General features: G+C 38.2%; 1 protein-coding gene across 1 annotated transcript in view; it reads left to right on the top strand.

Annotated features, from left to right (window-relative positions):
* GPC3 (glypican 3) overlaps positions 1 to 26554 on the top strand; it is an 821180-nt gene that overhangs the window by 703383 nt on the left and 91243 nt on the right. Inside the window, exon 7 of the mRNA XM_074201733.1 lies at positions 1568 to 1718. Within this exon, the coding sequence (XP_074057834.1) occupies positions 1568 to 1718 (151 nt within the window). The remainder of the gene's footprint in view (positions 1 to 1567; positions 1719 to 26554) is intronic.

Below are 26554 nucleotides of genomic sequence, written 5' to 3'. Positions count from 1 at the left end.
TGTTCAAACTCCACAATTCTTTCTCTGGATACAGATGGTATTCTCCATTACAGACAGCCCAAGCCCAAAATTGTCCCTGATTGTTGCACTGATGCACTGAGCAAGTCCATTAAGAATGATTATTACCCGGGCGGCTATGTGGTGAAGTGGATAAAGCACTGGCCCTGAACTCAGGAGTACTTGAATTCAAATCCAGCCTCAGACACTTAATAATTACCTAGCTGTGTGGCCTTGGGCAAGCCACTTAATCCCATTTGCCTTGCAAAAACCTAAAAATAAAAGATTGATCATCATCCCCATGTTGCTGTTAGGGTATACAATGTTCTTCTGGTTCTGCTCATCTTGCTCAGCATCAGTTCATGCAAATCCTTCCAGGATTCTCTGAATTCCCATCCTTCCTGGTTTCTAATAGAACAATAGTGTTCCATAACATACACATACCACAATTCGTTCAGCCATTCCCCAATTGATGGACATTCACTCAATTTCCAATTCTTTGCCACCACAAACAGGGCTGCTATGAATATTTTTGTAAAAATGATGTTTTTACCCTTTTTCATGATCTCATCATGGTATAGACCCAGTAGTGGTATTACTGGATTAAAGGGTATGCACATTTTATTGCCCTTTGGGCATAATTCCAAATTGCTCTCCAGAAAGGTTGGATGAGTTCACAGCTCCACCAACAGTGTAATAGTGTCCCAGGTTTCCCACATCCCTTCCAACAATGATCATTGTCCTTTCTGGCCATATTGGCCTGTCTGAGAGGTGTGAGGTGGTACCTCAGAGATGCTTTAATTTGCATTTCTCTAATGAGTAATGATTTAGAGCAATTTTTCATATGACTATGGATTGCTTAGATTTCCTCATCTGTAAATTGCCTCCACATATCCTTTGATCATTTGTCAACTGGGGAATGCCTTGTTAAAATGAGGTTTTTCCATCATCTTCATTCCCCAATAAATTCATCCATTGCTTTTCCTAGAGAGCTATTACTTAAAATAAAAAAGGAGAAAAAAATGTGTTTTGCAAACTTAAATAGGACACCAATCAAGCTCAACATCATTTACAGTATCCTATGCTTCCAGCCTCTACCAGCTTGGCCATTATCATTTCAAAGCATTTAGTTTGAATTTTTTGATGCCTTTTGTTGCTGTTCTTTGCACTGACATTGTTGTAGTCATTTTTCTCATTGTTTTCCAGGTTCTGCCTACTTTATGGTGTATTGGTCATTTAAATCTTCCTGTGCTTCTCTAGATTCTTGAGATTTGTGTTTCTGTAGTGGGGTGATGCTCCATTACATTCATTTTAATTTGTTGAGCTATTCCTCATCCTTGGGCATCTACATGTTTCCAGCTCTTTAGTACTATTAAAGGAGATAATGTGGATATTTTTATGTTGGAGGTGGGGAATCTTTCTTTTTCTGCTGTACTTTCTTGGGGTATCTGCCTGGCAATAGGATCTCTGGATATAAAGAGATTTCTTTTTCAGGTATGGATTCGATTATATAGTCTCCAAGGTGTCTTGCAGCTCTGAAATTCAATGCTTCTATGTAATTTTCTTTTAGATCCTAAAAAGCATGACAACATTGAGACGGGCCTCAGATAAGAATCGTGAGGAAGAGGTTGAAAGTGGAGACTGTGATGATGAAGATGACTGTGGCCGAGGTTCTGGTGATGAAGGGTTAAGAGTGAAAAATCAGCTTCGCTTCTTAGCAGGTAAGCACCAAAAATTCTGTACCCAGAAATATTGAATTGAGCTGTTTCTATCACTACCTCACACCACCCTCAACCCCAAATACACAAGTCATTGGTGTATTTATGAAAGAATCCTGAAGCCAGTGGTTAGAAAAAGGAAACTTCCAGGTTAAATCTATTCTACCCCCTCACCTCCCAACTATGCTTTTCTTATTCTCTTTTCCTATCTCCAAGAAAAATAGCTTTGGTGAATTGACTGTCTCTCCTCAACAGAGTCCTTGGGTACTTCTGTGTTAGAGAGAAAGCCACAGGCACTGGAGGACAGGCCAATTTTAGAATAGGTTGAGTGGTTGGTTACAGCCAGTAAGCCAAGAAGCTGATGATGTCTGCCTTTGTTGATTAGAAGTATTTTTATTTTTAAAAATCTTTTACTATGACCTTGACAAATAATAACAATCAAATAAATGAACTTCATTAATACTTCAAGGAACAATTGTTTCCTTGGCGTGGGTCTTCCCTTCCTTGACGCGGGTCTTCCCTTCCTTGACGCAGATCAAATTGTTAAGAGTTTTATGATTTATTAAGAAATGGAAAAATAATTCATTATCTGGTGACCAATTTTCCAGTGATGAAACTCTAATGTTTTGGGGGTTTCTGCTCTTCTCCCAGTCTCTGTACCTTAAGGTCTGCCTCTTATCTATCATCAATTTAGTTTATTTGATTTGAATAAATTTTTAAAGCTGTTTGTCTCAATTTCCAAATTGATAGTTGTAACACCTTATGTTTTTATGTCACGATGTTTCCTTACATAAATAGATCATAATTTATTCAGCAATTCTCTGATTATTGGAAATAGAAAATACTCCCAATGTTTTGCTCTGATATAACAACAGTGAATAATTTTGTAAAAAAGTTCTTTTTTTCTCTTTATAATGCTTTCTGAATAAGGCCCTAGCAATTAAGTCATTGGCTTAAAAGGTATGATAAATTCAGTAAACCTTATTGCTATCCAAAATATTTACACTCGTTCATAATCCCACCAAAAACATATTAGAGAGATTGTTTCCTTACGGCCATGGCATCATTGGATCTTCCCCTGCATTTTCCCCATTCTAGTGGGTGTAAGTATTGCCTTTAGGTTGTCTTAATAGTTATTTCTCCAATATTATACTTTTCATATAGTTGTTAGCAGTTTGTATTTCTTTTGTATCTATTTCTGTCTGTTCACATCTTTTAAGCATTGTGCTTCATTAGAGACTCTGGATTATGAAACATACAGATTATGTATCAGTTCCATATGGATTCTGGATGCCAGATCTGTATCCATCAGATTCATTTCAAATATTTTTCGCAATTTTTTTCTTTGCTTCTAAATCTAAGGAGATTGCTTTTTATTGTGTGAAATCCTTTTAATCTTTACATAATCAAAATCATGATTTTATATTAAATGATTTCTTTGTAAAAATGCTTCCTTTTAAAAAATGTTTCCTTTTTATTATGAATTTAACAATAATTATGAATAATACATGAACATTTGAGTATATGGGAAAAAAACTTGGGAACTGTATATAAATTTGTAAACTTCTGCTACATTTTTAGAGTACATACTAGATTTAACCCAACTGCCATGTTTTGTGTTCCCTTCTGAGCTTTATTTTTCTTTGTACTTTAAAATATTTTTATGAATGTTCTTTACTTGTAATCAGTACTTTATTACCCATTAGCACATTGCCATCCCTGTGTCCCTCCAAAACCAAGTCCTCTCTTAAAAAAATCAATCTAGTCAATCAAAACCATTGAGTACCTGGAAGTGAGGGCCAGGCTTCCTCCTCAGCTTTCTGACATCATTCCTCCTTCTACTCAGCTCGCTCTGCTTCGTTTCATACAAGTCTGCTAAGATTTCTTTGACATGACACAACATCATCCCTTTATGTTCAGAAATCACAGCTGGTTCTGTCATTCTCCAGCCAAAGATCTCTTTTATTGGTTTGATCCATTCCATGCGATTTAATAGTTATTCAGAATATGCCTATGTGTCAACCATTTGCAAATGATCCTTGGCTGTAAGGAACTTGTGCTCTGTTGAGAGGAAACAACATGATACATCGGAATAAACACCAAAGACCTAAGAAAACACAAACTAAAAAGCATCCCTCTTCTCCACGGTTAAAATAAATACATCGGTGCCTTTTTCTTCCAGGTTTTCATGATTATAAATGTATATTAATATAAATCTATATGTATAAGTGCAGAGATCACTGCTTCAGTGATGTATGGCATTGTGATGTATGGCAAGTAACCTAGATCTAAAATCAGAGTTTTGGTTTGGGGGTTTTTTTTTGGATGGGGGGTGGGGGGGAGGTTCATGTTTTTATTTTTCCTTGTAGTTCTAATTAGATTCCATTCTCCACTGGTTTTTGAATGTGGGCTTATCAAGCACTAATCTTTTCTATTACCTGGGTTCCATCTCTGAATTCCCTAGTCTATGCTGTTGATCAATTTCTTGGACTTTTTTCCAGGCACAGACAGTTTTCTAATTACCTGCTAGTGCTAGATTGTTTTGATGCTCTTCTTTGTCTTAGTTCTTAATATTCCTGTCCAGTATTTTCCCATGTTAATTTTCTTGTGACCTTATCTAATTCTGTGAAATAATCTATTCATATTTTGATGGATACTACTGCTGCATTAATACTGAAAGTTAGTTTAGAAAGCACAGCCCAACCTAACCAGGAGTAGGGCACATTGTTCCATTTGTTCAGTGCTTTATTTCTGTCAAAATGATTCACAAGTCGTCTTTGTCTGTGTCTCTTTCATGTCTTCACAAGTTAACATCCAAATGTTTAATATTTCTCTTTTGTGGTGAGGGAGAGGGAATAGGCATTCAAACAGTGCCTACTATGTGCTAGGGACTAGGCTAAGTGCTTTTTCAAATATTATCTCATTTGAGCCTTACAACAACCCTGTGAGGTATCAATTATTATTTTTCCCATTTTACAGATGAGGGAAGCAAAGCAAAAGATTGCTCAAGGTCACCCAACTAGTAACTGACTGTGGTCATAGTTGAACCCAGATCTTGCTGACTCCAGACCCAGTGCTCTATCCGCTGTATCATCAACTGTCTCAGATCAGTTTCTCTTGGTTCTTGTTAGTGGCACATGGAAATTCAGAGGACTTTTTGTGACTTTGTGTCATGTCTTGTTACTTTACTGAAGTAGTTTATTAATTTTTTGTTGACTGTTTTGTGTTTTCTACATATAAAATGATGTTGTCTGTCCATAGAGCTATTTACTTCTTAGGCTTTATTACTGAGATTTAAAAAAAAACATATTAAATAGGATGATGATGATGATGATGATGATGATATTGGTTGTCCTTTGTACTCAAAGAAGACCTTGACATCAAACTGGTGATGCCATGGTATGCACATAGATTGGATGTGAGTGAGGGAGGTACTGTATAGAATACAGACATCGCGGTTTCAAAACCTGTTTTTAATGGGATTGCTTTGTGTTTTCCTACTGTATACACTATTAGTTCATGGTTTCAGAGATATACTTCTGAAAGAAATCATATTATGAAAAGTTCCTTCTAGTCTTATATGCAAATTTTTTTCTTTTTTTTAAGGTTCATTTTTTTATGGGTTTTCTTGGCAAGACAATGGGGTTAAGTGGCTTGCCCAAGGCCACACAGCTAGGTAATTATTAAGTGTCTGAGGCCGGATTTGAACTCAGGTACTCCTGACTCCAAGGCCAGTGCCCTACCCACTGCACCACCTAGCTACCCCTTTTTTTAAGAAAGATTTTATTTTGAGTTTTACAATTTTTCCCCTATTCTTGCTTCCCTCCCCCCAACCCCCCACAGAAGGCAGTCTTTACATTGTTTCCATGGTATACATTGATCCAAGCTGAGTGTGATGAGAGAGAAATCATATCCTTAAGGAAGAAAAATAAAGTATAAGAAATAGCAAAATTATATAATGAGATAAGTTTTTTTTCTGAAATTGAAGGTAATAGTCTTTGGTCTTTGTTCAAACTCCACAATTCTTTCTCTGGATACAGATGGTATTCTCCATCGCAGACAGCCCCAAATTGTCCCTGATTGTTGCACTGGATGGAATGAGCAAGTCCATCAAATTTGATCATCACCCCCATGTTGCTGTTAGGGTGTACAGTGTTTTTCTGGTTCTGTTCATTTTGCTCAGCATCAGTTCATGCAAATCCCTCCAGGCTTCCCTGAATTCCCATCCCTCCTGGTTTCTAATAGAACAATAGTGTTCCATGACATACATATACCACAGTTTGCTAAGCCATTCCCCAATTAAAGAACATTGAATTTTTTTCTTAATATAATTTTATTTTGAAAAAATTTTGGACCAAAGACTATTACCTTTAAATTTTTTTGTTGTTTTTGTTTTTGCAAGCAATGGGGGTAAGTGACTTGCCCAAGGTCACACGGCTGTGTAATTATTAAGTGTCTGAGGCTGGATTTGAACTCAGGTCCTCCTGACTCCAGGGCCCAGTACTCTATCCATTGCACCATCTAGCTACCCCTATTACCTTTAACTTTTTTATTATGTAATTTTGTTGTCTCTTATATTGTATTTTTTCCTTAAGGATATGATTTCTCTCTCATCACATTCAGCTTAGATCAGTCTATGCCATGGAAACAATGTAAAGACTATCAGACTGCCTTCTGTGGGGGGGGGGGGTGAGGAGAGGGAAGAGAGATTGGGGGGTAAATTGTAAAACTCAAAAAACAATAAAAAAAATTTTAAATTTTGCTACATTTTACATTTCAAGCCATCTCCCCTTCCTCCCTGCCCACCCCAAATAGAGGCTGCTATTTAATACATATATGTGTGTTTAATGCATATATATATATATGTGTATAAAATTAAACTAAGCATATTTCTATTTATCAGGCTTTTTCCCCCTTTAGAGGTGGATAACATCTTTGTTAGCTGTCCTTTATAGTCTGAATATTTGTAATACTTATAATTGATTAGTTGTTCAGTTATTCTTTGAACAATATTGTGACTATATCCAATGTTCTCTTGGTTCTGTTCATTTCACTCTTCCTTATTTCATGAAATTTTTCCATGTTTTTCTAAAACCAACCTGCTGGGACAGCTAGGTGGCATAGTGGATAGAGCACCGGCCCTGGGTTCAGGAGGACCTGAGTTCAAATGCAGCCTCAGACACTTAATAATGCCCTAGCTGTGTGACCTTGGGCAAGTCACTTTAACCCCATTACCTTGTAAAAAACCAAAAATCAAAACAAAAATAAAATCAACCTGTTCATCATTTCTTAGAACAATGTAAGCATGTATATATATATATATATATATATATATATATATATATATATATATATATCCCCTCACCCTCCTATTTCTCTGTAAATTAAGAAGACTTTTATACCCTTCTAGATGTATATGCTATTGCCTCTTTAACTCAGCTCTGATGAAAATAAGATTTTAGCACTACCAGCCCTCTGCCTTCTAGTTACTTATAATGTTTTCTTCTTGACCTGGGAGCTCTGAAACTTAATATAACATTCCTTTGAGTTTTCTTTTGGAGGTCTCTTTCAGGCAGTGATAAATTTTTTCCCCTAATTTAATTTGAAAAGGCTTTGTATCTGATGATATCATCTAGACTTTATTTTTTCTCTTGTTGATAAATTTATTATATTATTTTCCTGATATTTACCTCAGCATAGTTTTGTTTTGTATCTCATAGATTTCAATAGGAAATATCTGAAATGTCATTATATATTTTATATAATTTATTTATTTTTAGAAACAGTTTCTTGTTTTATTTAGTGCACTTGGTAAAAGGTGGCATAGTACATAGAGTACCCGAGTTCAAATCCTGCCCCACTTATTAGCTGTGTGACCCTTGGCAAGTCACTTAACTCATTTTGGCCTCAATTCCTCGTCTATGAAGTTTTAGAGGATTGTCTTCTTGATGACCAAATGAAATCATATCCATAAAGTACTTGTAAAACTTAAAGGATTATTATGCACTTTGTTGATTATTGTTTTTAATACTTAATATCTAAAGGATCCTAAGGCAATATTCATTACATTATTAGTTATTACCACTTTTAACCCAATATATTTGTAAGTGTACTGTGCATGATCTTCACTTTTTTATATGTGCCTCTGTCTTCTTTGTGGCCTACACATGTTCAACATTTATGTTTAGTGAATATTCAAAAAGAAGGCATATTCTTTACTTATTCCATCAAGTTCTTTACATATTCGAATTGGTTAAATATCTTTAGTAACTTTGTGATTTCTTTCTTATTTATATTTGGTTGAATTTATCATATAATGATAATGTGGTGTTAAAATCTCCCACTGACTATTTCTTAAAACCATTTGTTATATTTTACCACAGAATTATTAGAAGATATATGTGAATATTTTTGTGTATATTTAAGACATATACTTTCATTCTACATAGAACCCTCCTGGAATAATAAGGTATCCTTCTCTATTTCTTTTAATACTTTCTGTCCAATATCTTATACCTTCTTTTCCTGATTTATTAGTATCATGGGAAATTTGCATAAGCCTTTTATTTTAAATTTTCTTGGATAAATCTGAATTAAGTGGTTTTTTCTTTAAGCATAGTATTATGAGATTCTGCTTTTTAATCCAACCTACAATTTTTATATACTTTATGAACAATATTTAGTGTTGTACTATTCAGTTTTTTCCTCTCATAAGGGAATATGCACTTTTAAATTATTATTTCTGTTATTAAGCAAATTTAATGGAATCATTTTAAATGTAAACCCACTATATTCTTAGGTAGTTTAGTTCCATTTTTAATTTTATTGATACCTGCTTTTTATATCACCTACATTTCCCTATATATTCTACCCTTTTGCAGAAAAATCATCCCTCATGAAAAAGAGTAAGGAAGAGAAATCCAGCAAAACTAATCAACACATAAACTGAATCCAAAATTATATATGCTTCTCATATCCATAATGCTACCTTCTGCCAAAAAAAAAGGGGGGGGGATATTGTCTTCTCCTTTCTCTTCTCCAAGGATGAAATTGTTCCCAGTTTTTACATCATTCAATGTCAGTTGTTTTGGGTATTGTCTTTCCGTTTACATTTTGTAGTCACTGTGTCCATTATCTGACTAGTTATGATTACTTGATTTTGTATGAACTCATTTAAGCTTCCCCTTCTTCTCTGTAGTTATCATATTCATTGTATTTTATGACACAGTAATTTTTCATTATATTAATGTATTACAGAATCTATTTAGCTTTCCCCCCAATCAATGGGCATCTGCTCCCTCTTCAACTCCCCAAAATTTGCCGTTTTAATTTAATTTAATTTTGGGGGTTTTTTGCAAGGCAATGGGGTTAAGTGACTTGCCCAAGGTCACACAGCTAGGTAATTATTAAGTGTCTGAGGCCGGATTTGAACTCAGGTACTCCTGAGTGCTCTATCCACTGAGCCACCTAGCTGCCCCTAAACTTTGCTGTTTTAACGAATACTGCTAATAAATATTTGGGGTGGGGGAGTAAGCATTTATATAGTGACTATTATGCTAAGCATTTTTTACAAATATTATCTCATTTGATTCCTACAATAATTTTGGGGGATAGGTACTGTTCTTATTCCCATTTTACAATTGAGAAAATTGAAGCAAACAGAAAAGTTAAATGACTTGCCTATAATCACACTACTAGTAAAGGTCCCTAGTAAATTCTAGTCTTCCTGTCTCCAGATCCAGCATTTTAACTCTCATGCCAGCAACTGCCTCTAAAGTAAGCATTCTTTTTAACATGGATTTCTTTGAGGTATATACATAACAGTAGGGTATCTAGGTCAAAAGAATAGGCATTTATAGTCATGTTCTTAGAATATTTCCATAATATTGGGGCCAATTCAGAGCTCTACTAAGACTGTATTAGTATACTTTCCATTGTTTTTCTATCATGGGTGATGCTTCATGACCCTATTTGGAGTTTTCTTGGCAGGGATACTGTAATGGTTTACCATTTCCTCCTCCAGCTCATTTTACAGATGAGGAAACTGCGGCACACAGGATGAAGTGACTTGTCCAGGATCACAAAGCTAGTAAGTGTCCGAGGCCAGGTTAGAATTCACGAAGAAGAGTCTTCCTGACTAAAGGTCTGGCACTCTATCCACTATAGCATCACTTAGCTGCCCCATCAGTGTGCTTTTCTTTCCACAGTTCCTCTAATATTGACTGTATCCACCTTGTTATTATCTTTGCTAATTTTCTAGGCATGAAGTAAAACCCCAGAGTTGTTTTGATTATACTTTTCTTACTATGCATGATTTGGAGTTGTCTTTAATATGCTTGTTAATAGTTTCAGTTCTTTATAGAATTCTGTGTTTATGTCCTAAATGGCTTTTGGTCTTAGATATTTGTGCTGATTCCCTGTGTATTTTGGACATCAGAACTTGATCAAAGTTGTTTTTGTACAAATATTTCCTCCCTTCGGTTGTGTTCAATTTGTGCAAAAATCTTTTCCATTTCAAGGAACTGATTTCATTTGTTTTTTTGATCATTCCTGTCCTGTGTTTGGTTAAGAGTTTTCCTCCTAGTTATGGATATGAAAGGTGCCTTGTTCTCTCCATTTTTCAAAATGATATGTCCTTCATTATCCAGATCTCCTTTATGCTTATTGTAGTATCTGATATATGCCATGGATCTAAATTTAATTTCTGCCAAACCAATTTTCAGTTTTCCCAACAATTCTTGTCAAACAGAAATCTCTCCCTCCAATTTGCTTATGGGTTTATTGAATACTGACTTATCAAATTTAATGATTTCTGATTCTTCCTCTCTAGTCTATGTGTAAAGGTTACTTTAACTTAGACTGCTTCTTTTTCAAAGACATGAGTTTCACTTTTGGATGACTTTATTTTTTATTCACCTTCCTTGCTTGTGCCCACTACCTCAGCTCCCAAGCTGCTTTCTTGGAAAAGCCCTTCTGAAAGCTGTAATGATTAAGCTAATACAAAGCTAACAAGAGTTTTCATATTATGTTAGGAACTCTTATCTTAGCTGTTTTAAATGCTTATCATTCAGGCTGGGAGGCCTGTTTGCTGTCCGAAGACTTCCTTGAAGTATGTCTCTCCATAAACTTTTCAAAATCTGTTTGCTTTTCAAATGTTCATTTCCTGTCTTCATAAAAAAAAGAAAGTTGGATTTTACTGGGGAAATAATTGTGCATTCACAGCTCACGCTTGATAATTTTGTAAATGCTGTATTACAATTTCTGCTATCTTCATTTGTCATCCTTGAAAGGTTTGCTGTCAAACTAATTATTGTTCTTTGGTAAATGATTTACTTCCTAACTGGCAGTTAATAGTATCTTTTTTTCCCTTATCTTTGTAGTCCTTGAGTTTAACTACATTACATCTAGGCATGTTAGATCTTGGGTTCTTGCTTGTGGGCATCTTTTAGATTTTTTTTTCTACTTGTAATCTACCAGGTGTTTTCAGCAATTCTGTAAAATTTTCTTGGGTGATTTCCTAAAATCATGTGCCCCAGTTTTCTTTCAGTTCTTCGGGGTCACTCCACTCTCATCTCTTCTCTAGGTCTGCAAATAGGGTTTATAGGCTTTCTAATGGTTTCGATAATTCAGTGACTTTTTTTAGAGCCAGCATTTCCAGTTGTTCTTTATTGGACCCAATTTCATTTTCCACTGCAGTTAAGTCTGCTCTTTGTTGCTTCTCTGGAATTTTAGAAACCTTCTATCATAGATTACATTTTCTACATTGATTCTTCTTACTCTTTTTTTACATCTCTTAACACTCTTTTAAGGACTTCATGATATTTTCTTCCACATTTTTCTTTTCTTGGGTCTTATGGATTTCTTAGCACTGCTTAATTTCTTTTCATGTATCATTTACCTGCCTGGAGACAACCCTCAGGAGGGCTTGCACAGTTTCTTGTGCCACCTTCACTGTTCTGCAGATTTAGCAGGATCAGAAGTTCTTCAGCATTTTCAGATTGTATAAATACTCGTTGGCTTTCACAGTTTTCAGAGGTAATTTGGTGGGTTTCGTACCCTGTGCTATTGTTTTAGCCAATTTTTCTTTTTTTTTTAACTGTTTGTCATAGATTTTGGCAGTATCCTCCCTTATCGGGCCATCGTCGACATCCTCATCCCCCCTCCCCCACCCAGATCTTTATATTTTGTTCTGCTAGGGAATAATTCCATCCCATCCCTTCCCTTTTACTTCTCGATTGAATATTTCTTCTGGGCTTTCACCATTTCACTGCAACATTTTTGAGCATATACTTAGGGATGTGCCACATCCTATGTTTAGTATTGGAATGCAAAAAGGCAACCACAGTTGTCATCTTCAGGAGCTTATAATTCTTTGGAGATATTTGGCAGGTACATAGATAAGTATAACATCAGATGGTAGGAACAGAAGAATAGAAAAAGGAAAACCCATGGAACAGTACTGTCATGGTATCCTCAAACAAAGGAGTCACAAGATGTGCCAGACTGAGAGTTTCCATATATTTGAGCTTGCCCCCTAGCAGTTTGTGGAGCTCTAGGTTGACCACTGGAAGATGATGAGGAAAGAGTGGGAATGATAGACAGATTCCCCATTCAACCTAGATTTTCCCCACAAAGTTTCTACCTAACCTGCTACTTGGTAAGGTATATGAGATTTCTCCTATTTGCATATGAAAGTGGAGGATTGTTCTACTATTTGATTTCCTCTTATTATATAGATTGCATTTGTATCTTAATGAAATAGTTACTCTCATATGACCTGACAATATAGAATATTATTATACCAGATGGGGGCTTGAGTTGTGGGTTGTATAACTGCTTACTCAAAATATCTACCCTGAAATTAGGGAAAGTTGCAAGAAGCTCCAGAGTCAGGGTTTTTAAGAGATTTCAGAGGCCTTGGGTTTTATCTAATTGGCTGTGGAAACCATGTGTTCCCATTGTCCCATTGGAACTGTTTTCTGGACTGTTAGATCTGATCTGGCTCTTAGTTCTCCCTGGTAAGAGGTAATGATTAGGCAACAGTCCTTTCTTCCTCCTCCTCCTCGTCATGTTGCTGGAGACACAATTTAAACATAGCCCACACTCCCAGAAAGGAATTATATCTTCTCCATTCTCTGTACTAATAGGTCTCATAGACAAGTAGTAAAACTTCTTCACTAACCTATTCCTCCTTGACCTTTCTGAGCTTGGTTCTTTCTGTTTTTTATCTTCACTGCTTTCTGAACACAGCTCTAGAACTAGAACTAATGCCTTATCAATAGAACCCAGTGTTTTCTCATTGCCCAGAATCCTATCGGGAAAGGTGAAACCATTTTTTCATATACGCATAGGTCTAGCCTTGTTATTCTGTTTGTTGCTGGGGCTATCCTGCTGAAATGGTGCTGTGGCATAGGGGATTGAATGTTGAATTTCACTGTATTTGAATTCCTTCTCTGAGCCGATGTGACTTAACCAAGTCACTTATTCTCACTGAATCTGTTTTCTGCAGTGAGAAATAATATCTCTACTCTCTACCTTGTTGTTCATCCTTCATACTCAAAGAGGACCAAAGACATCAAGATGTTGGGGTTAAGAATGTTTTTAATCTTCTTGCTTTTGGGGGTAGAGAAACTGAAGTCTGAAGCAGTGAAAGGACTCTCAATCATTCTAGACAGCATAGTGAGTTAGAGGAAATGCAGGATTAGAACCCACATCTTCTGACTTAAAAGACAGAACTCGGGGTGGCTAGGTGGTGTAGTGGATAAAGCACCAGACCTGGAGTCGGGAGTACCTGGGTTCAAATCCAGTCTCAGACACTTAATAATTACCTAGTTGTGTGGCCTTGGGCAAGCCACTTAACCCCGTTTGCCTTGAAAAAACCTTAAAAAAAAGACAGAACTCTTTCTACTGCAACCTAATTGGCACAAGGCTGGGGCAGAATCAAATAGTGGGGATATATGTACAAATAGGTGTGACATTATAGAGAGTGCCAGGCCTAGCAAGAGTCAGTTAGACTCATCCTTAAGAGTTCAAATTTCATCTCAGACACACTTCCTAGCTGTGTGACCATGGGCAAGTCCCTTCACCCTGTTTGCCTCAGGGACCACATCTGTAAAATGAGCTAGAGAAGAAAATGACAAACAGTATCTTTGCCAAGAAAACCTGACTGAAAAATGACTAACAATAACAGATAAATATGATGTGGAGTAGAACATGAAATGGTTCAGTTCAGACAAATCATTGTCTAAAATTTTTGAAGAGAGAAAAATATCACCTTCACCTGAGAACATCTGGGAAAGATGAAGGGAAGGAAAAAAGATTTCAGATAGTGAAGAAGAGGAGAAACTATGTCCCAGGCATGACTGGAGGGAGGGGGAAACAGCCTATGAAAACGTACCATGACTGGATGAAATTGTGAAATAGTCTGATTTGCTTGGGATATAGATTATATAAAGTGTTGTAAAGTGAAATATCTTGGCTTCAGCTTGTAGATATTCATATATGTGATGCTAAAGATTTTGCGTTCTAGCCTATAGGCAATGGGGAGCCATTGACAGTTCTTGGACAGAAAAATGGCCTGGTCAAACCTAAGAATTAAAGAATCCCAGTTGAAAAAAACCTCAGAGGTCCCTTCAGAGGGAAGCTTATTTTGACAGCTGTGTAAAAGGTGATAGAAAAGGTTGGGAGCAGGAAAGCTAGTTAGGAATCTATTACAGAGTTCAAGCAAGAGGTAATGAGGTCTTGACCTGGGGAAGTGGGTATGAGAGCAAAGAAAAGAGACCTTACCCATTCCTCTATCTCTTTCCCCTTCCCCCACCTTTGAAAAAACAATTGCTGAGAGACCAGTGTGCACTTCCTCCAACCTTCACCACCTCAGCTTCTGCTGCTCACCAGCTTTACCGTGTATGGAGCACTAGGGGCTTTAGCCATTAATAGAGAACAGCTGTTGGCTCAGCAATCTTCCCTACCAGATGTCACTCTCTGTAGTTGTTTTAAAAGCTGGAGACAAAACAAAATTAAGAAAAATAACAATTAGAAAACATTTTTTAAAATCCCTCACTTTGATTTTCACTTTTAATTATATAAAGTCGGGCAATATAGATTTAAACCTTAGAAATACTACTGTGTTATACTGAATAGGTTACTTCCTCTCTCTGGGCCTCAGTTTCCTTATCTATAAAATATGAGGTCTCTAAAGTTCTTTCTGTGATTTGAGTGTAATTTTTGATTCCTTTCTATAACTGTGTGCACACAGGAAAAGTGAGGTAAAGGTTAATAGCTTATTACAATTATTGCAATAATTGTAAGCTGGTAGACACCACAGGGTAACAAATGGATTGTTTTGCCTTAGTGAGAATAGCAGATAACAGCATGAAGAATGGTACTTTGAAGGCTTACAAAGCAGCATTCCAATAACCACCCTAGGACTTTGGACTACTGATGGGTGGCCATTCCACATGTCATCCCCTCCCCTGACTCAACTCATCTGTTCCTTGTCCATTTTTATGCCATGCTACTATTCCCATCCACCCCACCCAACCCCTATATACAACAGCTCTCAGTTTGGCAATCAACCCAACACCACCATTCCTCCAAAGTTTTTACTCGCTCTGTGACCCCTTTCGTTATCACTATGACTAAATCCCCTGACAAAAATATCCCTCCTTGACCACCACTCAACTACATGAGCTTTCTTTCCTTATAAGAATATAAGCTTCTTGAGGGCAAGGACTCGTTCTCTTTTTGGTATTTGTTCAGATATTAGCAAGAATCTGGTATATAGTAAGTACTTAAGAAATGCTTTGTAATTTCATTCATTCAGAGAAATGTCCTTATTTTAAAAAAAAAGAAACAAATTTGGGAGGAAGCTAGTACAAGTGCAAAGATTCCTATCCCCTCATTACAAATGAGGAAATTGGGGGACTTCCTGAAAGATAACCCAGAGGCCATGTCATCACCTCAAAACATAAGTCAAATAAAGTAAATGAAGAATAACAAAAAGAGAGGGGAGGGGGAAGCTATCCTCACAATAAAAATCCTCCCAGAAATTGAGCAGGTTAAGTATTATTTTTTAAAATAATCTCAAATTACGATGAACCTAAAATTATAGCATTATAAAAAAGTGAGAAAGTAACCTTCAGAAAAAAGGAAATAAAGCTGAAATAACTACAACTAGATATCCTGAAACAAGATTAGAACAATTTTACAGTGCCCCCAGAATGAAATTAGAGCTCTTAAAGAGAAAAAAAGCTCAAAAAGAAAATCAATGTTTTAGAACAAAAAAGTATTGAATTTTAATTAAGTACTAGATACTGAGAAATAGAGTGGAAATGGGAATGCAAAAAATGCAATGATTCAAAATAAAATATTAGGGCAAAGTTAAAAGATACAAAAATGGAGATTTCTAAATGCAAGAGCAATTAATCTCAAAGGAAGTTTTGAGAGAATCTAAGAAAATTGGTCTGCAACTTTTAAAAGCACCAACAAAAAAATGAATACCATACTTCAGGATATCATTTAAGAAAATATCCTAGTAATGTTAGAAATAGATAGTATACCATTAAAAAGGACCCTAAATTTAATTCATCCAGATACATAGTGAATAAGTTACAGAACTTCATTCGGTATTCAACATAGACTCATGGGCATCCAGAAGGCTGCTTCACAACCCATTTTGAGGGAAAATAGCTTGAATCGTACAATACTATTCCTCAGTCACAAGAAATGGAAAAAAAAGACTGGATTAAGACTGCCTCTATTCCATAGCCCCATTTGCTTCCATTTTCCTATTTTTTTGACATGAGGTTTTATATTTAATTCTATCCATTTGGAGCTTATGATATGTGCTATGAATTTCGTTAAACCTAATTTCTGCCAAACTGATTTCTACTTTTGGCAGAACTAATTCTTGTTGTAGTCCTTACCCTAATAGTTTGTATTTTTAGGATTTTCAAACACTTGGGTACTGTGTATGATTTCTTTAGCATCTTGTTCACTTAATCAATTTTATTAATCAATTTATTTTGAAACAGTATTAAATACTTTTGAAGATTACTTATAACAAAATTTGATAATACTGGATCCACATCATTCCTATTTTTTTCATTATTTCCCTTGAGATTCTTGACCTCTACACAAGAATTCTTCTATTATTTTATGTAATTCTATCAAGTGGTCCCTTGGTAGCATGATATGACACTAAATCTGTAAATTAATTTAAATAGTGCAGTCATTGTATGATATTGGTGAAAAAAAAGATCATGATCTCACACTGCATCTGGGGTCATCTCCAGTTGTCCTGACCTATGTTTTGTTCCTGAACCTAGATGGCTCTGGAGAAGAAAGTGAAGCTGCTAACTTTGCACATCCCTGTCTCACTTAAATCTAATTCACTTGCAAGGGAAGACATCATCTTTCTGATGTCATTGGTCCTCTACCAGAACAGACAAACAACAATTTAAAAAGCCTCACCAAAAACAATTAATATCTCTTTGATTATATATTCCTATAAAGGAAGTCCTTATTCCTGTAAAGAGTGTTTTGTGGTTGTATTCATATGTCATGAGTATTGTTTTGGTCAGTTAATTCCCAGATACTTATGCGTTTTATAGTTATTTTGGATTTTTCCTCTTACTTCTCACTGGTTTTTTGTTAGCAATATGCCTTTCCTCCAAGTCTTCCAACTTATCTTGTGTGTGTGTGTGTGTGTGTGTGTGTGTGTGTATATATATATATATATATATATATATATATATTATATATATATATCAATTGTACATGGTGGTTTGCATGTCTTCTGCCTCATAAGTCTGAGTGAGACTGGGGGTTTTTTTTTGCCTTTCTTTGTATCCTTAGTACTTAGCCTGCAACAATAGTGAGTGCTAAAGAATTGACCTGATCTGCAGAAGGGCCTATAGTTTGGAGGGGTTCATGTTATTGTATCAACTAATCTTTTCATTGGCTCTTAAAGAATCTCTAAACAAACCACCTTGTCATCGGAAAACAGGGCTAGTAGGAGCTCCTCTTTGCCATCAGTTTCTTACCCTTGTCTCAGTGCCATAGCTAACACTTGCACACCTGGAGCTATTAAGGAAAACACATCGTGGCTGATGGCCTCTAACATTTCTCCAGGACAAATAAGGCTAGCTCTTGGTTTAAGCTAGATGAGTTGAACAGATCCTGCTGATTAAGGAACATAGTGACTCTGGGGAAGCAGGGTCAGATTTCATTTTGTGATGACAGAGATGTCACCACAGTACACAGTAGGCTGTTAGTATATGTGTGTTGAATGGAAGTGAGTATTTTTGAGGGTTTTTTTACTATTCTTTTAAAATAACATCAATGAATGTTCTATTGTGTGCTTTTCTTGCCTTTTTGGTGATCAATATGACTTTGTTTACAGTTTTCCTACTGTTGAACCATTTCTTCCTTCCAGTTTGATATCCAGCCTGGTCCTCTTTTCCTTAACTTTACCGAGGAGTCAAACAAAGGTCCAAAGAGATTAAGGGACCTGACCAAGGTCAAGTAGTAAAACATAGTGCATCCAGACCTTGAATCCAAACCCCCAGACTCCCTTGTCCTTTCTTTACACGACTATATTTTAGTGAGAGAAAAATGCAAATTTATGGCCAGGTGTTCTGACAAACATTTTTCAGCACAGCTGGACAAAAGTGGTATTGAGAGTGATGGCTTTTTGAAATGACTCCTTACCCTGTTATTAGCCCAGCATGTTTTGTAAGCAGGAAAGTATTTGAACAATGGCAAATATGCTCCTCCTGATGTATTAAAATCTACTGAGTCACAACATGTGGGAGCACCTGCATCGCCACTAGCTTTGTTTTCTTGGAGGAGCAAAAGGACCACTGACTCTTCCAACTCTGTCCTTTAGGTACAGCCCATCTCATTTCACCCTCAGTCACATTCCAAGGGAGCACGAAGGAAGCAAAGCCTACAGCTAGTCACAGTACATTTGAACTAGACATCAAGCAGGTGGTGCTGGCAATGTATATCTAGGAGAACCTGACCTTGGAGAGCACCACCACTAAGGTGTTCACAGAATACACAAAGAAATGGCTTTTCTACAATCTACATGCCTAACAATAGAACCTGTTTGATTTTTTTGTAGACTCCAGGATGGGGATGGTACCTTCCCACAACAATGTAGCTTTTCCCCCATGAATGACAGTGGATCATCTAGTCACCATAGAAATAGAGGAATGACCTAAATGGATGCTATTTGGATGAGTTTTTTTTCATGCTCACAGTCCAAATGACTGACTCCTGTAAAGATTGCCTTACTGGAGAGATGGCCAAACTGGAAAAGCAAAACCTAGCAAATCCTCCATCTTCCCAATTTTATATAGGTGGCCCTGGGTCCTGAGAGTCTTCCAAAGGATCGCAATCTCTGACAGGACCTGTTCCCCTAGAAAAGCTGATGAGTGCATACTCTTAATGACTCCTGCCCAAGGTCCAGTTCAACCAAATTCAAAGTCTCATTTGCACACTGACTACACCAGTTCTTCAAAACCATCTGCTGTTTCAGAGTCAGTAGAGGGAATTCCCAAGTGGCCAAATCATAAATTTATGATGTATGACTTGAGCAGAAGCAAAGCAGAGCAATATCCTCATGAGTTCCTCCATCACCCGAGAGACCAACTCCTCTTCACATCAGTCATAGTGACCTGCCAAGGCCAAAAGATTTGCAACCTTGTGATCAACCCGGTCAGTGAGCTTCTTCACACTTGGCTATTCTTTTTGTATTTACAATTTTTTTTACAATTTTATTTACAATTCTTTATTTTTATTTACACTTTCCCCCCCAATCTCACTTCCCTCCTCCCACCCCCCAGAAGGCAGTCTGATAGTCTTTATATTGTTTCCATGCTATACATTGATCAAAATTGAATGTGTTGAGAGAGAAATCATATCCTTAAGGAAAAAACAAAATATAAGAGATAGAAAAATTATATATTAAGATAACAGTCTTTTCCCCCTAAATTAAAGGTCTTTGTTCTTTGTTCAAACTCCACAGTTCTTTCTCTAGATACAGATGGTATTCTCCATCGCAGACAGCCCAAAACTGTCCTTGATTGTTGCACTGATGGAATGAGCAAGTCCATCAAGGTTGATCATCACCCGCATGTTGCTGTTAGGGTATACAATGTTTTTCTAGTTCTACTCATCTTGTTCAGCATCAGTTCATGCAAATCCCTCTGGGCTTCCCTGAATTCCCATCCCTCCTGGTTTCTAATGAAACAATAGTGTGCCACAACATATATATACATATACATATATATATATATATATATATATATATATATATATATATCACAATTTGTTCAGTCATTCCCCAACTGATGGATATTCACTCACTTTCCAATTCTTTGCCACCACAAACAGGGCTGCTATGAATATTTTTGTACAAGTGATGTTTTTACCTTTTTCCTGATCTCTTCAGGGTATAGACCCAGTAGTGGTATTGCTGGGTCAAAGGGTATGTACATTTTTATTGACACTTGGCTATTCTTCAGATGAGAGGCACAAAATCTGTCACCAGACCCATCTATTCTCAAGTCTTCCTAGGTTTAGAGACCTGCCAGCACAGTCCTTAAGAAACCAGGGCTACTTTTCTGCCCTGGTGAGAATGCAGAGAAGGATCTACCTTGTCAATCTGGGAGGAATCTTCCTGGGATCTGCCCCCTCACTCTTGTAACACTGTTCCATAGTTCTAAGACAACCACTTGATCATTCCTTCTGGCACATCTCTGTGGATCTATAAACTTCTCAGAATCCATTTTCTTTTACCCCAGCTTCTTGAAAAATATCTCCTAATTCATTTTGCATTATCTCTTACTTTGAGAAGACAAAAAATAATAGTTAACATTCCTATATACTTAGAATTCAAAGCATTTTTACATCCATCATCTCGTATAATACTCACAACTCTTATAACCACCCTGTAGTTGTCCTCATTTTACAAAGGGGAAAACTGAGTCTCAGAGAAGGAAAGTTCTAATAATTAGTAAGGCAGGACTTGAACTCAGATCTTCTGACTCCAAGTTCAGTGCCTTTTCCTGGCCATTAGGATCCAGGAACATTTATAATAATTGCATTTTCTTAGAGTACCTCATAGATTTCAGATTTGGGGAAGAAGGGAGAAATTTGGCTTTTTGTTTGTTTGTTTTTTGTTTTCTTCCCAAGGAAATCCACTTTAGCCTACATGCACATGTGGAGAAAAGGAGTTTGCTGAGCCAGGCAAAGTAGTTAGTTGTAAACACAATATGCGTGTTCCCAAGGTTACATGTTTTTCTTTTCAACTGGCTGTTTTTAAGAAACACCACCCTTATGTGGACAGCAGCCATCAGTTTAATATGCCATTAGCTTGAAAAGAGAATTATCCACACAGTCAATTAATAGACTGATGATTGGTGGACTTCAGTAGTAACCAAAGAAAAATGGAACTGAAGCCATTCCAAGAGTTCTGACTAGCCCAAACAGTCAATGGGAGAGCAGCAAAGCAGCCCAATTGCCACATTTAGAGTCTGGCCACATGTTGCCAAACATCTGGATTAAAACTGAGGAATTCTGTCTATTACCCAGCTATGGCATTTGGAAGGGTTCCATGTCCATCCAGATGTTTGGCATCATGTAAACACAACTTTGGTGTGTGCTTCCCTCTTGCATCAGTTGGAATCCTGTTCCATACTGGGTAGGATAACAGTAATAATAAGAAATCCAATTTGTGTCATATTTTAAAGTTTACAAAAATCTTTCTTTGCACCAGCCCTATGAGAAAGGGCTCAGAGGTAAGTAGGAATTACCATTTTACAGACTGTGAAAATGAAGTCTGTTCACATTCAATGAGCTGCCCAAGATTAAGATGCCAGAGGTTGGGCTCAATCAGGAATCTTTTGCCTCTAAGTGACTCCAAGGCATTCTTTGGCACAGAGTGGCAGGAGCTCATCATCCCCTAGGTCAGGGCTTGATCCTTTCTTCCTCCAACATTTCTTAGCTCTGTAACACCACTGGTGCTCCCTAAGCACCACCAGTTTCCTAGTTTGTACAATAGGGATAACAATCTCACCTAACTCATGGCCTTATGGTGGGCATCACATGAGATTCCAGATGCCAAGGACTTTGCAAAGTGGAAAGCATCACAGGAATACGAGGTCCCATGTGTTACCACTCGACTCTGCTGCTAGCGCTTAGACTCCATTGAAGGTAAATATGAGACCCCTCATCCAGTGACTGAGACTCATGGAAGAGTAGTAACATATAGGCTAAGCAAGAGAAAACCAAGACACTGGAGAGGAGGCAGTGATAGCATGGGAGGGAGAAATGAAGGATCTCTCCTGTTGTTTGTTTTGGTGCACATGTCCCCAATTATGAATTTTTGTAACTTTCCCTCAGAAACGGATACTTAAGAACGTCAAAGAGTGTTTGTTCCAGGGAACATTCTTTGAAACTTTCTTTGTCACTCATGGGCTCTGGATTTGTTTGGCCACTCTAAGTACCCCATTTTCATTTCTCCTTGATTGTTTCCAGGCTTGGGGCCTTCCTCATTCTGTGTTACAAAAACAAGCTGGGGAGACACTCCCTGCTGCCAAACTGCATGTGTGTACATCAAAGGGGGTTTATCCTGTTAGTCTCATAGGGAGAGCAGGGCACTGTGGGGCACGAAGGCCGAAGAGGGCAAAGGCAACATCTCTTAAAGCCTGCAGGAGGATCAGTGGGATGATCCAAGTGCTCTGAGGCTGTGGGGAACAGCTGGAGCAATAAGTAAAGAGCTTAGGCTGCAATCTTCAGGGGAGTGAACGAATGGAAAGGGTACAAGTATCTCAGGATCAAACTGGCTTGTCTGTGATGCGAAGTGTAGTGTTCAGGTAGAGCAGGTGCAGATATGAAATCAGCTGAGGCTGGGAGGTATGTTGGCATCTGTGCCACTAGGTCCTGGATCTTTCTTATGAGTCACAGAACACTACCATGTCTGAAAAATTGAAAATGAGTATCACTTATAGGGCAGTGTAGAATAAGTTGGCAAGTGGAAGCTGAATCAGAGTGAAGGATGCCAGAAAAGCAACATAAGACTGAAAAAGTGGGTCAGATACCTGGTGAGAGTGAGAGAGAGCCAGGAGAGTAGTAGTGCTCTTTTTTGTTGTTGTGGTGGTGGTGGTGATGTCAGAGAAGGATCAAGCACATTGAATGGCTCTCTATGTTGAATTAATAGGAAGTTGTGGATGGAAACATGGGCATGCATGGATGGATGGGATTTGCATCATTGGAGTAAGCATGGAACTTTACTAGCTGAGCTAACTCTCTAGAGAAGTTGGGGCACTTGTGACTCCAACAATGAGACAGAGAGCAACATTGTGAGCTTATTCAGACTTCACCTCTACTCTGACTCCTTGTGTCCTTTGTTTTTACCGTGAGTCCTTATACAGTCTAAAATAAGCCCTAAGTTTGAGGATAAACTTTACTTCCTTTTTGATCATCTCCATCTGAACCCAAACACCTTTCTATGATATACCCAGATAAAAGTACCCCTTTGTTTCTAGTGAAGGAAGCCTAACAGAATTTGGAGTCAGAAGACCTGGTTTTGAATCCTGTTGCTGTGAATTCCCACCAATGTTAACTTGATGCTTTATGTATCTTGGCCTCAGTATGCTTTTCTGTTAAATGCGCAGGCAGAGATGTGAACTAGCTGACCAATCAGGTCACTTCCAGCTCTAAATCCTAGGATCATTAAAATCCTTTACCTCCTTTAATGCATTCTTTTTTTTTTAGTTTTTTTTTTTTTTGCAAGGTAAATGGGGTTAAGTGGCTTGCCCAAGGCCACACAGCTAGGTAATTATTAAGTGTCTGAGACCGGATTTGAACCCAGGTACTCCTGACTCCAGGGCTGGTGCTCTATCCACTACGCCACTTAGCTGCCCCTAATGCATTCTTTATAATGCTTCCAGAATAATATTGTTTGCTCAAAACTCCTCAATGATTGCATATTGCCTGTCCAATTTAGCCAATCTTCAAATCTGGCATCATGTTATCTTCATCGTCTTAGTTCGTGTTATTCCTATCTGCACACTATATGGTCTAGCTAAACCAGTCTGTTCTCTGGGCCCTCCTACCTCCTTGCCTTTATCCCTGCTATTCTACTGCCTGGAATGCCTGCCTTCTTCCCCTTTTGAATTCCCAACCATTATTTGATGTTCCACTCACCCAGGATATCTTTGCTAATGCCCCCTGTCAACAGTATCACCTTTGCCCTATGACATGGCTCTTTGTTGTACTTACCTAATGCATTTACCATCTCATGTTGTATATAATAATTGTTCATGTCTTAGTTTGTACTAGATTATAAACTCCTTGAAGGCAGGGATTGGATCTAATTTAACATTATATCTCTCCCACTGTCTACCACAGTATTTTGCATGCAGCTGTACTTAATATTTGTTAGATGGATGGATGTGTTTTGTTAGTCCTGCCTTGCTTTCCCATTTCTAGAGTATGATATGAGCAGAAGCAGAGAAAGTCCTGGCAGCAAGACTAAGATGGACGACTCAAGTGTCCATTTGAACATAAGCCTTGTTATTGTCAATGGGTGAGTGCAGATTGCTCTATGTGACAAGGCTGGGGCAAGGGCACAAGAAGTGAGTGCAGGGAAAGGACTAGGTTGGGATTTAAAGTTCTGAAAAGGCCTCAGAGATCAGCTGACCCATATCAGATCATTTTAGCCAATTCCTACTCCATGAACTATAAAGTTTAGATCAGCCCCCATCTATGATTCCACGTCAGCCTTAGAATCACTTGTCAAAATGAAATGGGGCTGTCTAGAGCAGTAATGAGTTCCCCATCACTGAAAGTCTTCCAGCAGATGCTTGATGATAACTTGTCCTGAGTCACAGTGGGGAGGAAAGACCCTTGCTCAGGTAGAGGTTGGACTAGTTGGCATCCTTCCTTTCTGAAATTGTAAAATTCAAAAGGCACTACATTATAGAACCTCCAATGTGCCAAGGCCCAATGAATGGCAACTAAAGCAGATGATGACAGCCTCAAACAGGCAGCATACAAGATTTGGAGTCTGAGGGCCTGGGCCTACTTTGGGACTCTGCTGCTCACTCTCTGTGCAGCCTCCCCTTCCCTAGGTGTCTGGGACTCCTCTCTAAAAGGGAAAATCTGGATTTGGACTAGATGATCTCCACAGTCCTTCAAGGTCTGGCTCCAAAGGAAGATGAGATCTGGATGGACGTGCAGCTCTCCTGAAGAATCTGCAGATGATAAGCACCAGGGTCTTCACTGGATTGAAACCGATATAGCTGGACTGGAATGAGTCACTGAAAATAACTTGACCTTGAAGGACAATATTCCCTTCTGGTCCTGGAGAAGATTGATGAGGGGCTATTCTGTATCTAACAGCTGCTCCGTCAAATCCTTTTTCCCTCTCCTTTGCAAATGCAGCCTGCCACAATGGCAGACAAACTTGTCACTCACTTTTCTCACCTCCACTCTCCAGCTGGCTTTTCTCCTCCTCTGTGTCAGGTCAGGATCACATCAGCCAGGACCACAGGACTTTCAAATCCCCAGTTGGCCTCTCCTGCACCTCCTCGTTGATAACAACTAACATTTGTCTGGTGCTCTGAGGTTTACAAAGAACTTTAAGCCACATGGGTGGCCTCATTTAGGCTTTCTACTGTCCTCATTAATCCCTCACTGAGGTTATGGAGCATTGAACAAGGACATTAGTGGGCTATGTGACTATCTCAGTGAGGGGACGTAGCTTTTCAATCCAATTCAGCAAACATTTTAGTGCCTGCTGTATGCACAGCTCTGTAGTCAGAACAAAAAAAAGCAAGATGGCTCCTGCCCTCAAGGAGTGCCCATTCTCTTAGGTACATGCCATATATAGAGAGTACAGATAAGTAAACAGAAAGCCTAGACTGAGGTCATTTGGGAGGGAGGACACCAGCAGCTAGAGGAGAGGGAACCAGGAAAGGTTTCATGAAGACAGTGGTGCTCCAACTGTGTGATGCACTGTTAAGAGGGAAGATGGAGATGATGAACCAGCAAAGGGAACTGAGAAGAGGGTGGTCAAACAGGTGTGAAAAGCAGGAGAGGTAGGGTCCTGAAGGCCTATATATATGCCTATCCAAAGAAGAGAGCGAAGACCCACAAGGTGCACGGGGGGGGGGGGGGGGGGGGCAGGAAAGACCTTGCAGAACCTGTGCTTTTGAAGGAGTTGGAGTGCTCTGGACAGGGAACAGGAAGCCAGCCAGCTTGACTGGGAGGTAAAGGAAGTGAAGGAGACAACTATGAATGAGGTTAGAAGTGGGACCCATAGACTCGGTTCACAGTGGCCTGGTTTGAAGGCTTAGGAGTTTGTTTTTTGTCCTAGATAATAGGGAGCCACAGAGGATTGGTGAAATTGAGGAATGGCATGACCAAATCTGTGTTTTAGAGTTGTAAAAGGGCTACAGGGAAAGGGGCTGATATTTTTCTGTTGTCCACCAATGAATGACTGAAAAGGCATCAACTAACTACCCTCTCTGTGCTGGGCTCTGGACTGGATGCTGGGGAAAGAAAGGCAAGAGTGAGGTAGTTCTGGCCCTTGAGGAACTTGCATTGTCATAAGGCAAGACAAGCTACACTTGGGGAAAGTACAGGGACCAGAGTGGGGTTGTACTGTTCCTACATGGGGTCCCAGTTGTGCATCTTTAGTCAGGTTACCTCACCTCCATGAACCTGCTTTCTTTTCTCTATATTGAGGGCATAAGAGTAGATAACTTCAGAGAGCCTTTCCAGCTCTAATCTAAAATACCCCGACTGGCTCTAATCCTAGGACTTCA

Source organism: Macrotis lagotis, chromosome X (assembly GCF_037893015.1).
Source record: "Macrotis lagotis isolate mMagLag1 chromosome X, bilby.v1.9.chrom.fasta, whole genome shotgun sequence".
NCBI classification, from domain to species: Eukaryota; Metazoa; Chordata; class Mammalia; order Peramelemorphia; family Peramelidae; genus Macrotis; species Macrotis lagotis.
Note: the sequence above shows the minus strand (reverse complement) of the source record. Positions and strands in the feature narration are given on the sequence as shown.